Here is an 18,261-nt window from a genome sequence, read left to right on the forward strand (position 1 = left end):
TTTCTATCTGCAGGCATCTTTAGGTCTAAAATGAGTCTCTTATAGGCAGCATATCGATGGGTGCTGTTGTTTTTTGTCCATTCTGACACCTTATGTCTTTTGATTGGAGCATTTTGTCCATTTACATTCAAGAGTCATTATTGATAGATTTGAATTTAGTGCCATTTATTACTTGTTTTGTAATTGTTTCTGGTGATGGTCTTTGTTCCTTTCTAGTCTTTGTCACTTTTGATCTTACTTTCTTACTCAAAGAGTCCTTGGAGGTCACCAACCCCTTTAGTTTTCATTTGTCTGGGAAACGCTTTATCTCTCCTTCTCTTCTGAGTGATAGCCTGCTGAATAGAGTATTGTTGCCTGAATATTTTTCCCATTCAACACATTGTATATATCATGCCACTGTCTTCCTGTCTGCCAAGTTTCTGTACAGAGATCTGCTGCTAACTTTATCTGTCTTCCCTTGTAACTGAGGGATTTCTTTTGTCTCGCTGCTTTTAGAATTTTTTCTTTCTCTCTTTTCTTTATATTTTACACACTTACCTAAGATATGTCTTGGTGTTCACCTGCTTTTGTTGATTTTGTTGGGAGTTCTCTGTACCTACTGGATTTGGATGTCTGTTTCTTTCCCCAGATTATGGAAGTTTTCAGCTATAATTTCCTCAAATAAATTTTCTGCCCCCATTTCCTTCTTCTTCTGGCACTCCTATGATATGAATGTTATTATGTTCTATGGAGTCACTGACTTCTCTATGTCTACATTCATGATCTAATATTTTTCTTTCCTTCTTTTCAGCTTCAGTATTTTCCATAATTTTTACTTCTGTATAACTGATTCATTCCTCTGCTTCTTCCATCCTTGTGATCATTACATTCTGCTGGTTTTGAATATTGGTTATTGCATTTTTCATTTTGGCCTGTCTAGTTTTTAGGATTTTTTATCTCTGTGGTAAGGAACTCCCTGGTGTCTCCTCTGCTTTTCTCAAGACCGGTATCCTTATGATTGTTGGTTTAAATTTTGGATCAGGCATATTACTTATATTGGTTTCCCTGGCCATGACCCTTTTGTGTTCTTTCTTTTGGGATCAATTCCTCCATCTTGGCATTTTGTCTAGGTCTCTGTCTTTTTCTCTGTATTAGGAAAACCTGTTATGTTTTCTGCTCCTGAGAGTAATGGCTTTATAAAATAGAGGTCATATACTGTCCAGGGCCTGGCACTTTAGAAGTGTCTCTAGTGAATGCTGTATGCACTCTGCCACTGTGTTTCGTCTGCTCTTTCCCTCAAGCAGTCCTCTGTAGAGTTTCTCTTTGCCTGCAGTGGGGAGTGCTTGGGCCTTGGCCAAAGTGTAGCAAGTTTTAACTAGGAGTGCTCTGGTCTACACCTGATGTTATTTCCACTAGAGATGAAGATTTGTGGAACTCTATGGTCAGTGCATGTGATGCCTGAGGTGGGTTTGTGCTCTTTTGGGGGCAGGGCTCACTGCACTGGTTCTCAGGCACACTTGCCTCCGAAAAACAGCTCCTGCAGAGGACAGGGGGAAAGGGACTTGGTGTTAGTGGTTTAAGCTACCAGTATTGGCACCGTGCTGCTTACTGAAGTTAATTTATGCTGAGGGGAGGGCAAGGGAAATGGCACTCACCAGCTTTTTTGTCCCCAGAGAGGTAATGCCACGTCGCTCAGATGCGCTCCAAATCTCTCTCATTGCATCCCAGGGGATCCTCAGATCACACAGTTTGTGCCCCTCCCAGGCTATCTGCCCTCCTTCTCCATAGGAGCCCTGCAGCCCCCACCGGACTCTACACCTGCCATATATGGGACCTCTAAAACTCCAGTTTTTGAGTTCCACTGGTTATAAAAACTCTCGAAAATTAGCCCCTCTTGTTTTCCCAGTCAGTGGCTTTGGGGAAGTGTTTTCCTTGTGCATTCCTCTCTCTCTCTCTCCCCCTCCCTCCCTTCTCTGTAACCAGGGTTCCTTCCTCTCCACAACACCTGTGATCCGTTTCTCCCCCAAACCATGTCTCTGCACCTCCTACCTTCCATGATAAAGCCTCTTCTCTCCCTCTCATTGTGCAATTTGTTTTCAGTCCTCAGAACAATTTCTTGAGTGTTCAGAATGATTTGATATTATCTAGTTGTGTTCAAGAGACAAGGCAAGCCTAGAGTCCTCCTATTACTCCGCCATCGTAGCTCCTCCCTATCATTACAGTCTTAAATTACACATAGACATCCCACAGGCTAAGAATCTGCTCTGGGTATGTGCTACATTGTAAAAAGTGTCCTGAAATACTATAAAACATCATTATACAGTCATTCAATGCTTCTTAAGAGAAAGACTTCAAGAAAAAGTTGACGACTTATATGTAGTGTTTCATAGATTTGAAGACTGGTGTTAGAATCATAAAATGAGAGGTACATTTGATTTAATGAGTAATTATGAATAACCATACTACTTTTTATTTTTATGGAATTTGCTTTTATAATAAAATGAAAAGTATACTCTCTGATTCCTATCTTCCAGGAGCATTCAGTATGTAAAATCATGCTTGGAGACCTGAAAATTATCTACTTTTTCAGATGTACACAGGACTGTCTTGGTGATGAAGAAAACTCTTCTTATTTTCAAATAGAATACATATACTTTGCACGTGTTTTTATTAACTTCTGCTGTGTTCCTAATTGTTATAAACATTTTTGGAATTGTAAGAAGGCAGCTTCTCTTTTCTAATCAGTAATTTACTTCTACTTTATAGCTGTGTTTAACATAAAACCTGATATCACAGATTCAGACAGAAACTGCAAATTCTTTAAAGAACAGATTCATCCAGGTTAACTTCAATAGGCTAGAAGCAGAGTCTCATATTTAATAAATGTTCTCTGAATAATAAACAATAACAACTTGTAATAATAAAATACAAATCCAAAATTTCAATCCATGTGGGAGACTCTCCCTATCTGGCCTCCTCCACTGATACCATTATTACAACACAAAAGAGTCAGAGATCATATTCTTGGTCTCCTTTACCCAAAGAATTTTCAGAAAGTATGCAACAAACCAGATTTTCAGTCAGTGACTACTTGCGTGCAAACACTTCAGCAGTTCGGCGGTGAACAAGACGGGCAAGGACGAACACTTAACAAGTAACTGCAGGTGCTCTTAGAATAACTAAGGCATAAACTCAGCATTTTTTCTAAGTGTATACCAAGAGGACTTTAAGTGACCAAGGAGTCAGAGAATATTTCCTTGATGTAGTGAGATTTGAGGAAGAAAGTTAAAGAATGAATAGGAAATTATGTGGTGGGACAGCATTCCAGATAGAAGAAAGTGCGTGAGCATCCAGAGACTAGAGTAAGTTTAAGAATATTAAAGAAATTTAATATACCAGGGCATAGTGAGCAAAGGGAAAATGTACATGATAGAGCAGGAATAGGCCAAATAGGCCCAGAAATCAGACCTTGATCCTGAAAGCAATGGGAAGCCATTAAAAGGCTTAAGGGTAAGGAGTGACAATAAGGTTAGCATTTTAAAAAGATTTCTGTCTGGATGATCAAAAAGAATAAGAGTTGCAGTCAGGCATGCACAAATAGATACAGAGAATATAGTTAGAAAGTTAGGAATGAGTTTAGAGGAGAGATTAAGTTACATAGTAATGGTGATACAGGAAAATGGAAAATTATTGAAACTTCTGGCAGTAGAATTTATATGATTTGGTGGTCTTGAGAATTGGGGATGAAGTTGTAGGGGATATAAAATAAGGTGATTCAGTTTTCAGATAAGGTATCATTCATAGATATAAAAACAATATAAATGTGATTAAAGCTTCTATTTTAGATTTATTAGAATTGCTTACATTTACCATGCTATGATTCTAGCTCTCCCCTATTAATCAGAACAAGTCAGAGACATAGTTACACTTGCTGTTTTCATTTCCATTTCTTACTTCCATTCACTCTCAAGTTATTGCAATCTGTTTGGAATTAACCCCATTCCTGATGTTTACACGTAGTCCAATGAAACCACTTAAAGCAAAGTCACCAAAGCCTTTACTGAAGCTAAATACAGTGGACACTTAAACTTACCTCTATTTAGACATCCCAAACATTTCAGGAATGAAAGTATGCCTTAAAATTGTTTTTTAAGTCATATATTAGTAGTATATTTCTAAACTGAACACAAAATTATGGAAATAAAAGATCTAAAAAAGAAGATATTTGGAATTAAAATTGTCTCCAAGAATTCCAGGGATTATTCAAGAATGTAGGAGAGATGTAGGGGAATGTAGAGAAAATGTAGAGAATATAGGGAAAGGAAGGGAGAAATGCAGACAAGGAATATATGAAATACATAATAAGAAACATGGATCATATCCAGTATAGAGGCTCAAATGCAAAAGTTCAACATCCAACTAGAGTAGTTCCAACCTAGAATTCTATGTAGTTAGTTTAACAATTTTATGTAGGTTAGTTTAACAATTGAGTTTGAGTTTAAGAGATATTTTCAGACAAGAAAAAATTCAAAAACCTATATCACATTTAGTATTTCTTAGTGATTTCCTTGGGGATTGACTCTAGCAACATGAATAAATAAACCAAAAGAGAAACATAGGCTCTGGGAATAGGAAACCCAACCAGGGATGTTATAAAGGGAAATCCTAGTGGATATCAGCTAGGATAGGGATGCTGGAAAAAAATTTCTTGTGCAAAAAATAAAAGTCATTAAAAATCCACAAAACCAAAGGAAATGTCATCAAATGCTGCACTTGGCATTGTGGTAAACAGAGTAATGCAAACACTGTATAACTGCTTTGGTAGGTTCAATTTCAGGTACAAAATTACAATCCACCTTTATATTGTAAAAGTAGAGATGACAAAAGTTAAAAAATAGAAATGAAAGAATGAGTTTGTTACATTTCATTTGGTAAACTTGTCTAGAGTTTTCTGAACAAAAAATAAAGATATAATTATGTTATGTAAAGTTACAAAAGAGACCGAGGGAAGAATTAGCACTAATGACACAATTGCAGAATGAGAGAGAAGGTGAGAAGATATGGGGGGCTGTTAGTGGCTACACCACCTTTCCATGGCAAAAAGTCAATAAATGTTGCCTATAATCCACATAAGAATTAAAAACAGAAGCATATTACTTAGCAATATAGACAAAACACCTTTTAAAAGTGGTAACATGGGCGGAGTGAGTTTAATAATGGAATGTTGTCTTCATTATATATATTAGATCTCATTTTTAGTATGTTCATGAAATATTTTTATGTATCATTTTAATTGCACAGAAAATTTTGAAAATAAAAGTACGTTAGAATTTTAAATGATAATGATGTTATAGTCTCTTCTAATATTTTTAAAGATGTTTTTATTTATTTTAGAGGGGGGAGGCACAGAGAGAGAGAGAAGGCAAGAGAGTCCTAAGCAGAGTGTACTGGGTGCAGAACCCGAGACCCTGAGATCATGACCTGAGCTGAAGAATCAGATGTTTAACCAACTGTGCCACCTAGGTGCCCCAATAGTCTCTTTAGATCTGATGGGATGAACTTTTGATTTTATATATTCAAGAAATAATTGTATTTGCATCTTTGTTTTTCAAAAGTCTCTTCACCAGTGACTATTAAATGTATCAACTTATCTTTCACATATTGTATAGTATTACAACTAACAGAAACTTTTCCATATTATCGTTTTTTTAAATTTGTCATCTTATATGTAGCTTCCAACACCTAGTTTATTCCATTATCCACCTACCACTAGGTTGTTTTTCAAAGAGTTATTATTATTTTATTCTTCATATCACAGGCAGGTCTATTTTCATTCATTATTTTTCAAGTCTAGTTAGGTATAGGGAAACAGACAAAAAGGAGTGGCTCCTGTTTTCGATAAGTGTTATGTTCTAACAAAGATCGTTAGCCAATTTCCAAATTCACTGGTTATGGTGCAGTACATTTTTTCTTAGAATATACTTCTTTTGAGTACATCCCGCCCCTTGAAACTTTATCCTTCTTTGCTCTGAGTCGAGGTTTTTTGGTTCTGTCACATCTGGCTGGCTAATCTCAGCTCCCTTAACTTGATCAATTTCCAACTGCTTTTAAAATGTAGGTTCCACTTTTTTTTAAATCTCTTTATTTGACACATTATCCCTTAGTGATCTCTTAGTCATTGACTATGTGTATATTTTTTTCTTCTAAGTGCCTGACCTACATATAAGCATTAAGCTGTGCCATAAGCATCTTAAACTTAACTTATCAAAACTGAATTTCCTTTCTGTCCCCTACTCTCACACAAAAGTGCTTCCTTATGCCCTAAGATAACACAGTTTTTGGCAGATAGAAGTAGTTCTGATATTTTAATGTAGGGAAGGCCTTTTTAAAATACAGACTGCTAGAATTTCTGGTTCTGTAGGTCTGGGGTGAAAACTTCAAATGTGCATTTCTAACAGGCTTCCCTGCGATACTGGTGATTTATCTGCACCTTAACTGCAGTTTGAGAACCATTGGCACACAGCAATCAGTTAATATGTGGTAGGTCAATAATTACTATAAATTGATTAATGTTTAAAATATGTAATATGGGCTCAAAAATCAAATTGAACTCAGTATGATTAAATGACAAGAAATATTCATAGAACTTTAGTCTGAAAGAACAAAGAACATTTGGTGAAACACTCTCTTATTGTAGATTAGTAAACTCAAGTATAAAGGGATTAAATGATTCATATGAGGAAAAATAACTACATTCCACCAATCCTGACTTTCCATAAAAATAAAATAACTTTATGTGTAACATTTGTATTTAGCTGATCAAGGATTAGTTTTCTAATTCAAGATAGACATTGAGCAGATTATTTTTTTCTCTAGATAAGTAGGCCCTTGCATATAGGCACAAATTTTGTAAAAATGAATTGAAATACTACTAACTTCTAAGGCTGCCTCCCATGCCCACTGAAATGCATGCAAAGAACAGAGAAATCTAGAGCTTAGTACCCTGGTTAAGGTTAAAGATTCTCACCAATCGAAGCAGTGTTTGGGCAAGCAGTTTTTTCAGAAAAGTAAACAGAGATTACTTGACCCCTATGGTCCTGAAGAAAGTTGAATCCTTTATTTGTCCAGAGCTGAAAGGACTTTCATCAATGCAGTGAGTGTCAAAACTGTGGCAGGCCTGTGCTCTTAAGCTGTTTTATTGTTTTCCCAAGTTTGAATATTTAACAAGATTCACCAGACTTTACTTGTATGAGGCATTTGTTTAAAGGCAAAGGATTACAGGGCTTTGGAGAAAGAGAATGCACACATGGCATCAAAGGCCCAAGAACCTTTCCCCAACATGAGCTCCCCGTGGGCTTAATCTTCAGGCATGTGGAACATGCTGAGTTTCTGGCTTGATCCACCAAAATCTGTGCAAGGAGCCTTGGTTTGGGGGGGAGCTCAGCAACAAAGCTCTCAGTAGCTCTTTAAATGGTCAAGCCAGAATAATCAAACCAGATAGACTAGCTGCAAAGCATTAGTGCGAAAGTTAAACTTGGGGTTTCCAGTGGAGCCTCGGACCCTAAACAGTACAGCAAATATCCCACTGCCCTCTTTTTGGCTAAAAGAAAAAAATCAGATGCATGGATGTCTCTAGAAATAAAGATAGAGCTTTTTCAGTCCAGCTGCAAATCAACTTTATCCTACACAGCAGTCTTAGAGAGGTCACTGAAACTTCTTTCTTATGGACCAGCTGCATGAGGGTCAAGCAGACTGAATCCCAGGTCTCTAGAAGTGGGTTACCAAGATTAGGTAGGCATTACAGATTCTGAGCTCTTCAGGAAAAATTAACCAATCCTTCTCAAGTATATGCTAGAAGCCACTTACACAAGTGACAGTGAAAGCATTGGTGTCTAAATATAAAATGCTTAAATCATAATCAAGTTGCTTCAGAGAGAGATATATATAGGCCTGCAAGCTTTAAATACTCGGGGGACAGTCTGGTGACCAAATAAAGAAGTCTCATGACAAAGTTGTATTTCCTTTAAGAATACTAATCTCCAAAAGGGAATGTCTTAAAAATAGGAATGTTTTGTGAAAGGAAAGTATGTCCAAAAAGTTGAAGAAATATAATAGGTTGCTGTTTCTGATTAGATGTATGTGTTATCAAGTACCAATTACAACTACACTAATTATGGACAAGGAATGGGAGACCTCTAAGTCATCAGGAAAAATGTGAGGAAAAGAAAAATTTCCATGTGTTCTCCAAAACATAGCAAGTGTGTTTTTTTAAGGGAAGAATCTTATTCCAGTATGTTTATCCAGTTTTATTACCTACTTTTTTATTTGTATTCAATTTTATCATCTATGCAATGAAACTCATTTGGGAGGCTCTAATTAATTGTTTCAAAGTATGGTCTCATGGCTACCTGCATTTGCAACATCAAGGGAATGTTTCTCAAACTTAAATGTGTATAGGTCATCTGAGAATCTTTTTTTAAGATGTAGACTCTGATTTCATAGGTCTGGAGTAAAGCCTGAAATTCTCTTCTAATAAGTTCCCAGCTAATATCTATGTTCCTTTTTGATTACCAGGGATTTATTTTCAAATTGTGTATGTGTGTGTGTATGAGTGTATGTATAAATTCACAAAAGCAGATACATCAAGGGAATCAATCTCTGGAGTTAAGCCTGAAAAATCTGCATTCCCAAAGTCAACTTTACCCCAAGTTTTATCAACAATTAAGCTTAAGAACTACTTGGTTAAATGAATTTAAACATCTAAGTTAAATTTTGGCTATAAAATTACGTGGATCTAGTCTCACCCTGATACTCTTTTAAGTCCTAAATTGAAGGGTGACATATTCTCACACTTTTCAGGCCATCTGTGTTGCTTGAGTATCTATGACTTGGGAACAGCTGCCAAGCTCTCTGTCACTAAATTCAAATTTTAATTAGGTCTGATCTTTTGCTAAAAGGTCTAAGATAAAACCATTTGTTCTACCCAAACCTAGGAGATTCTGTATTTGGATGAGGGGCCAAATATAACATGATACTTCTTCTAGAACACAGCTAAAAAAAGATTCCAAAAAAATAACATCACATTTTTTTCCTGTCTCGTCACTGGCTTTTCTGGGGTGACACCTTTAAATTCACTCTGAGCTCCTTTCATGCCCCTCCACAACTCAGTTCTCTACAAGAAATGTTTACCTAAATAAATCCCTCGCAGAGTATGTGACATGGAGTAGGTACGTTACATCCTTGTACATTAGTTCCTTCCCCTCAAAGGATTTCTTCTTTTTGTTACTGTTATTCAAATATTATTGAATTGAGCACAACAAGGTAACATGATGATTTCTCATACGGCCTAAGAGTGTTTTCTAATTTCCTTTTTCCTTTCCTTACAGTATAAGCAAGTGGAGCAATACATGTCATTCCATAAGTTACCAGCTGATATGCGTCAGAAAATACACGACTACTATGAACACAGATACCAAGGCAAAATCTTTGATGAGGAAAACATTCTCAGTGAACTCAATGATCCTCTGAGAGAGGTAAGATTAAGAGTCCTCGATCTCCATGGTACATGGTCGTGGTCGATTTTCTCTTTTCATGGCAAATCTCCAAGTCTGTGTTATGATACTACTCAAGAAAAGTCAGAACTAAATGTTAATACATCTTTTTTTACCTTCATTCTCCCGTATGTTCTCCCGTATATAGACTTTTAATTGTTGAAAAAAAAAAGTACTGGAAAATTGTTCTTGTAATCATGACTGTCAGAACAGTTTTATCTTCGATATCCGTGGTTATGAGAGTTCCTTCATGTGCCCTCATTGTGTCTTCCACTCTATCCTCTCATGTTTACTGAACTGTTTCTTTATCTTCGTTTTGATTTCTCCTCTCTTCCCATGTTCATTTCACGTATTAGACCTTAGACCCTGATTACAGACTAACCTGACCTGTTGTGAGTAATTCATTTCCTCCTATCTCCTCATTAAAACACTTTTGCCTTGGAGCTTCTTTCCATCCCTCCCTAGAAGGCTTCTCTCTGCCCCCGGGAATGTTCTGGTCACTCCTAGACCAAAAGAATATTGGTGTGATTGTTCATATTTCTAACACTGCTTTTCTTTCCTTTCTTTCTTTTACTACCAACCTTCTCAAATGATTACTGTGTAGTCATTACAATGTGTGGTTTGATCTCCACTTCTTCACTGTAGTTGTTTCCTTGAAAGTTATCGGTGATCTGTTATTCATCAAAAAGCCTTTGTCTTTGAACCCTTGATGGTCCTTTTAAACTGTTAGCAAAACACACAACCTGAATCTCTTTTTTGGGCTTCCTTAGCACTGAACCATTACTAAGCCTTAGGCTTTTCATTTTGCATTTCTGGATTTGTTCTTTTTTTTATTTATTTCTTCTTTCACATTAATTCTGTAAATATTGCGCTCCAAGTTCTTGCCAATAACACTGTTTTCTTAAAATCTACATGATTTTCCTGACTCCATATATAGTAAGCTGTGTAATACAGTCATTATCTTCCATTACTAAACCATTTTTCCTTTGCAGTCTCTCAGTAAATGTTTTAGTCATTCTCTCAAATCATTTGGAATGTAAAATTGTAGTCTTTTTTCTTTTAATCTTTTTCTGCTCTGCCCATCCAGTCAATCGCCAAATGCCATCAGTTCACTGTGGCAGTCCATCCCACACCTGCGCCCTTATTTCCTTCCCCACCACTATCGCCCTGACCTTAATCTTCTCATGTGGACAATCGGAACTGTCTCCTTAGTTTGCCTTCCAGCCTCTGGGCTGTTTCCTCTAACTACCATTTAAAACATCATTGCCAGATTAATCTTTTTTTTTTCTTTTCATATGCACGAGCTACTCATTTCTCTGCTCAGAAACTTTCACTCTTTACATACAAAGTTAAATCAAATTTAGTCTCCCTAGGCTCATATTCCAGCCCTTCTGTGCTCTAATTTCAGCTAAATTTCCAGCTTTATTCTCCCTGCTGCTCTACGTGTTCCAAAGTGGCCTACAGCCAAACTGTGCAACTTGCTGTTTTGCAAAAATCAATTATAATTTCTCACCTTGCATCATATGTTTTTCAGAAATGTCTGTCATCTGTTAGCAAAATCTAGTTCAAATATTTCTTTATTTACAACTATTTTTTTTTTATTTTCCAGGGTAGATTTCATCTCTCTTTTCTCTGACCCCTAATGCACTGAGTCAACAACTCATGTGTGCTCCTTATCTATTCTCTGTTATCATTAGTGTTTCATATTTGTTTTCTCCACTTTTGTCTTGAAAGTTCCTCAAAAGCAAAGGCTTATTTATAGTTTAAAATTTTCTTGAAATTCCTAGTACATGTAGCATATATTAAATGCTCAATAAATATTTTCATTGCAACTAACATCTTTACCATTTATAACCATTCCTAAGCTTTTGCATCTCCTAAAAGTTATTCATAATTTTTTTGAGCCTTAAACTATCAGTTGAGTTTGTCAATAAAGGAGCTAAACATCTGCTGTTGATTAGCTTATTTTCTTTACAAACACCTCAAATAAGAATATCATTTATTTATTTATTTATTTTGCTTTGGGAACCCCAATTTAAACTTCATTTTTTGTTGTATTTTTAAAAATAAAATAATGTGGTTTTTTTTAATCTATCAATATGCTTTGCTTTATCTCTTTGTTGGATTACAGAATTTGTTTTAAATCTAAATCCCCTAGGGTGCATGGGTGGCTCAGTCCACTAAGCATAGGACTCTTGACTTTGGCTTCAGTCATGATCTCAGGGTTGTGAGATCAAGCCCTGCTTTGGGTTCTGTGCTGAGTGGGGAGCCTGCTTAAGATTCTCTCTCCCCTCCCTCCCCTACTTTTTCCCTTTCTAAAATAACAATAATAATTATTATAATAATAAATAAAAAAATCCAAATCCCCTTCACCGAAAGGCAGAAGGTCAGGACACTGGAACCAGGCTGGGTTCTCAAGGGCCCAGAGTGGTTCAAAGACAGGCAGGAGAGGCCATAGCAGGGAGACAAATATAATCCAAGAGACAGTATCAGATATTAAGACTAAATCAAAAGACAGGAAGACACTATAAAACTAAGGATATATTTCAAAGAAACAGGAAAGGGGCACCTGGGTGGCTCAGTTGGTTAAGCGTCTGCCTTCGGCTCGGGTCATGATCCCAGGATCCTGGGATCGAGCCCGCGTCAGGCTCCCTGCTAGGAAGCCTGCTTCTCCCTCTCCCTCTGCCACTCCCCCTGCTTGTGCTCACTCTCTGTCTCTGTCAAATAAATAAATAAAATCTTAAAAAAAAAATACAAAGAAACAGAAATTTTAGGATTCCAGCATAAAATGTCATTGAGGGAATAGAGAAAGCCAGGGTAAAAATGAGTGTAAAAGCCCTAAAGTTGCATGCTTAAATGAGAAGCATTCCTCTGTGCTGAAAATGCATAGTGTAGTATAAAATTGGGATAACAAGAACATCTTCTTAATCGTGTGTATTTTATTAACTACCCTTGCTCTTGCCACACATTAACTTAACTCTGATCTTCATTGGAAAAAATGCACTTTTCATTTTTACCCCCTACACCCATCCACAGCGATATGAGACCATATGTCCAATTTCCTTCTTTCCTACAACTATTCAGTCACTAAATTATGACCAATGTTTTTCCTCATATTTTCAAATACCATAATTCAGGGTCTCAGCATCTTTTAATTCAACATCTGAAGTGTTCTCACAACTGTTCTCCCTGCCTTTGATCTCAGTTAGCTCAAATGCATACCTAGAAAATACGAGTTTGACGATTCTCCTCTCTTCTTCCTGGAACCTGCTCATGATCTCCCGTCCCCTACAGGAAAAAGTCCAATTTTCTTGACAATGCATATGAGACACTCCATGCTCTGCCTTAATCTTTACTTTTCTCTATTAATACTTCATCAGCATGGAATTGTTCATAATTTTCTGGGGAAAAGAAAAGTGCTGTTGATTGCCTCATTGCTTTTCCTCATGCTACTCTATCTTCACTCCTTTCGATTAAGTTTATATTCCACTTCCCAGTAAGCATTCTTACTACACATGAACTTCCTCATAAATTTTCCCTGACCACTCTGTCTCTCACATTGTATTTATCACTTGTCAGTTTATTGTTTGTCTCTTCTAAGACTATGAGCTTCTTGAGGCTAGAGATGATGCCTTAATCTTTATATCTTTATTGACCAGTTATAGTAGGAACTCACTAAGTATTTACTGAGTGAACAGCCTTTAACAGAATTATGAATGAAAAAAAGACTAAGAGTTTGACTACTTAATAAAATTAGGGATCTTAGAAGTGAATTCATTAAATGCTCAGACACTTAACACCTTAAAAGGTGAAAACCATGTTCTCCATTTGTTCCCTGCTTTTCAGCTGTTGCTCATCTGGCATCAGAATTATGCAAAAGCCTACATTTAATGTTATACTGAGTTAAGACTTTATTAGAAAGGAAACAAGATGAGTAAGATAAGAAAGTAAGAAGACACATAGCAGAGAGATAACAGGAGTCATTATTTAACTAAAACTTGAACCTAAAAAAGCCACATGTTTTCTGAAGAAAAGTTCAATAAGGACAATGAGAAATTACATCTTGCTCCCTATTAAATTGGACTATTATGTACTTACTGTATTAAAGTCATAGTGGTAGATCACAAGAAATCTTTTTAACTTAGACGTTAAGGCATCAACTTGGGCAAAGGCATATTTTGGTCACTGTTGTGCTCCTAGCGTCTAGAAAGTGCCTGGCACCTAGAAGACATTGAATGACTGATATCATAAATGTCAAATGAGTGAAAGTAGAATACTCAGAAGAGGAAAGCTGGATTATTTGTTATGTATTTTATGACAGAAGGTAAAAATAGAAGATTTGCATGGTATACACATACACATGCAGTGTATAATTGCTAAATATATGTTCAATGTTGAGTCAATCACCATTTTATATTGCAACAAGACTTTTAACTTAAACTTCTTCATTGTGCAGAAAGCTTATTTTTATGAAAATATGTAGCCTAATTTGAGATGCTAATGTATACTAAAGAACAGTGATTTCTGCTAACACAAGTCTGGGTACTCAGGAATGTATAGAAGTGAAAGGTAAGTCAAACCTGCAGACTCTCAAAAGCATGCAAAAGACCTATTGCTTAAAAATATAAAATGCAATATTAAGGAATGTGAAAATTATCCTATATTCATAATCAATTAAACCCATATTATGTTTTATCCATTTTATATCCCAGCTTTTTTTTCAATGTGTCTGAATACTTTTAAATATGAAGACTTTCAAAGATATAAAGTGGCAGAAAGAATATCACTTGAATGATTTTTTAAAGCTCTTAGAAAAATCTCATACCGCATGTATGCAAATTAATTCTGTTAGTGGTTACTACAAAAACACTACTTCATTGAGTGCACTCTTCTATTTCCATTTCTGTGGCATAAATTAGGTGATTTATCTTTTCATATGTTGGAGACAAATTGCTGAAATGCCTTTAACAAATATCTGGTTCATTCTTATTGTTCTTGTTTCAATAAAAATGGTACCTCCTCAAAGAGGCCTTCCTGAGAAGTTTATCTAAATGAGTTCTCTTGAAGTCCTTCTCCATCACATAAGCCTTTTTGTTGTGTACAGACCACTCTGTTGTCTTGGATCCAAGAAGGCAAGGACTTTGTCTTTCTTGATTTCCACCATAACTTCAGTCCTTAGTACATATTTAATAATTACTTATTGGATAAACAAATGCAAAGAAAGTTTGGATGTCACACTTTGCAAACCATCTTAAGGAATCATTGATTGTTAGAGCTCAAAGAGAGCATTTTATCAACAAAACAGTGGTGTTCATGTGGATAAAAAGTGATGCCCAGAACTATGAAGTACTCCAGCCATAGCATATTCTTAGTATCACTTTCAATCATACTATGGAAAACGTGGTTTCTCACGTATAACAAAAGGATGCTGGCATCTCTAGATTCCTCTGTGATTTTGATTTTTATGTATATACTATAAGCCAGCATGTTCTATTTTGCTTGTGGTTGGTTTTTATTTTCTTTTTAACTTTCTTTAGATATTTGCATTAGTGATTTAGACAGGATGAGAGAAGGGGATTTTTTTTTTTAAGATTTTATTTATTTACTTGAGAGAGAGAAAGATCGTGAGATAAAGCATGAGTGGGGAGGAGAGGGAGAAGCAGGCTCCCCATGAGTAGGGAACCCTACATGGGGCTCGATCCCAGGACCCTGGGATCATGACCTGAGCCGAAGGCAGACACTTAACCGACTGGGCCACCCAGGTACCCCAGAGAAGGGGGTATTTCAATAGAGTACCATTATAGAAGGTAAATAGATACTCTGTCCAATTTCTATAACCCAGTAACATCAATGCAATAGACAAAAAATACTTATTTTTATATTCTATACCAAGTCTTCCCAGAGTATTGTCGGTGGCTCATGGAAGAATTTTTGCTGGCCTCCCTGTCCAAACTGAAGTAGTAAGCCACCTCAGGATGGAGAAGATTCAGAGCAGCAGATGAAGTTGTGTGCCCATCCTCAGGTTAGGCCATGTGACCTAAACACTGGCTCCACTAGAATTGCCAACATTCTGAGAAGTGACTATAAAGTCATCTTAAAAAATTATCTTCACTTCACTGTGAACTAAAATACTTGGACCAGAACAACTGTAATATTCTGAGAAAATCTTTAAGATGATGCTCAGAAACTTGGCATTGTGAATTAAAGCTGATATTTTATGATGTATGTATTCATTTTCTATAATCTTCAATCTCTTGTTCTTCTGTGGCTGTATCTAGTCAAAATTCTGAGTCTGCAAAGCCCAACTTAATCTCTAGAAACCTCCCCACCCTCCAGTTGTTATTTGACCTGGGTCTGCCTAGAGAAAGATTTTCTTTCTTCTCCTTCCATTCACTTAAAATAAGCTCCTATTCTCCCACAGCTGCTCAGAAGGATCCAGTTTTATTATTTTATACTATTCAGTTTAAATCCCTTTTATGATACTCTCAGTGCCATTAATAGTCATATGTATGCCTTCAGTTGTACAACAAACAATGAGTGAGAAGCTACTATGGAGGGACTATGCAGGATCATGGTTAAGTGCATGGCCCTGGTTCTACCAGCCCCATTTAAATCCAGCTCCACAACTTACTATATGTATGACTTTGGGCAATTCAGTAACTTGTATATATTTCACTTTCCTCATTTTTAAATGTGGATGATGGTGATAATAACTACCTCGTAGAGATGTTATAAAGATTAAATGAGCAAAAAGTATAAAAAATTAAAAATGCATCTGGCACACAGTAAGTGCACAGTAAAATTTAACTTTTGGTATTACTTTGATTCAATGAAGAATAAGATACAGTCCCAGCTCTCATGGCTTTTATAGCTTAGAGACAAAAATTTCAATAATCAATTATAACTGTGTGTAAGTGCCACGAGAGGGTCATTCAGAGGGTGTTAGGCCAAACACAGGAGAGACAAGTCCAACCTTATCATATGTCTCATTTCTTCTGGAATGTATTCAAACAATCTGCTGATAAGTTCTTCCTTCATTTTAACAGGCAATTTTCTGGAGACAAGTTCTTAGCATCAAAATTTGGCATTAAAATGTTAGGATCATGATACTGATGAATGCTTTAGCAAAAGCAGGCAGTATATTTAAAACTAAAAAATTAATTAGAAAAATTCTGTGAACTATACCCCTCTGTTTATGAGAGCCTGTTGGAATGTGTACAAAGTAAGAAGGTCTGTTTTTAACATGATCAGATTTATACTTATTTGATTAGAGCAAAATGGCAAACTTAACTGTCGAGAAAGAGGTTAATGCCCTTCTGAGCCTGTCTCTAAAGTTCAGAACTGATCTATTTTTAAACAATGGAGTGTGAAGAGCCATGGGCTGAAAATAGGTACAGATCATGTGTCCCAGTAGAATATAGGACGTCAGTATATTTCATTTTCACAGAACATGAATCAGGCTGAGAGTATAATACTGTCCTTCTGACCTTTAATTTGTTGAATAGACTGTTAGGGAAGAAAGCATAATTTGCATGCGTATTTACTTGTGCAATTCTGAATCATTTTTTTTGAAGTACATACTTGTTGATTTTTAAAATACCCTCTAAAATATGTTTAGTTAAGATTAACTAAAAGAGGCTAGAATCATAGAATTGTAAGTTTATACAGGGATCTTATAAATTATCAGATATTCATATAACAGGCACAGTAACAAAAGGCTAGAAAGACTAAGTGGCCTGGTCATGGTCACATTGCCAAACAAAGAAATTGAGTCTTTTTCTCTCTTTTGGTGTATTTTCCCTTGCATCCCTGGTTTCTAGAAAACAAATAGACAAAAAACATTTATCGATTTCTTAATGTGTGCAAAACATTGATCCAAGCATGATGGGAAGGTAAATTGTAAAATACGGTTTTAGTCTCAAAGTGCCTACCATATGCTTGTAAGAGACAAGATAGAAATACATGCAAAAAAATAAAAAATAAACTATAAAAAAAGTTAAAGTACATTACTAAAAATACAAGAAATGTAAAAAGTTCACATATAGTTAATTGCCAGAGCAAAGCTGACACTACATACTGAAATTCTAAATGGATTGGAGACTTACATGCACAACTTGAAATCATAAAACTCCCAGAAGAAAACACAAAGGAAAAGCTTCTTGATGTTGATCTTGGCAGTGATTTTTTTGGATGTGACACCTAAAACTTGAGTGACAAAAGCAAACATAAATAAGTGGGACCACATGAAACCAAAAAGCTTCTGCACAGCAAAAGACACAATCAACAAAATGAAAGACAACCTATAGAATGGGAGGAAGTCCGTGCAGACCACCCATCTGATAAGACATTAATATCCAAAATATACAAGGGACTCAAATGACTCAAGAGCAAGAAAATAAGTAGTCCAATTAAAAAGTAGGCAAAGGATGTAAATAGATATTTTTTTGTCACTCAAATGCCCAACAGGTATTTGGAAGGATGCGCAACATCATCAGTCATCAGGGAAATGTAAATTAAAGCCACAATGAGATATCACTTCACATCTGTTAGAATGGCTATTATTAAAAAGTCAAGCTATAATAAGTGCTGGTGAGGATGTGGAAGGGATATCGGGAAAGGGGAGTGGGGAAGATAATATGCATTATTATAATGAGAGAGAGCCAGACCACTGGACCTTTTCCTTGATTTTTCCTAACATTGTTCATTATTTCCCTCCTTCCCCCCCAACAAG

The 18,261-nt window shown here is 36.1% G+C and overlaps 1 protein-coding gene across 1 annotated transcript in view; it reads left to right on the forward strand.

Annotated features, from left to right (window-relative positions):
* HCN1 (hyperpolarization activated cyclic nucleotide gated potassium channel 1) overlaps positions 1 to 18,261 on the forward strand; it is a 401,226-nt gene that overhangs the window by 327,140 nt on the left and 55,825 nt on the right. The window contains exon 5 of the mRNA XM_028098094.1: positions 9,366 to 9,512. Within this exon, the coding sequence (XP_027953895.1) occupies positions 9,366 to 9,512 (147 nt within the window). The remainder of the gene's footprint in view (positions 1 to 9,365; positions 9,513 to 18,261) is intronic.

Source organism: Eumetopias jubatus, unplaced genomic scaffold, assembly GCF_037043125.1.
Source record: "Eumetopias jubatus isolate StellerSeaLion01/CBP00866 unplaced genomic scaffold, mEumJub1_p1.0 scaffold_5, whole genome shotgun sequence".
Lineage (NCBI taxonomy): Eukaryota > Metazoa > Chordata > Mammalia > Carnivora > Otariidae > Eumetopias > Eumetopias jubatus.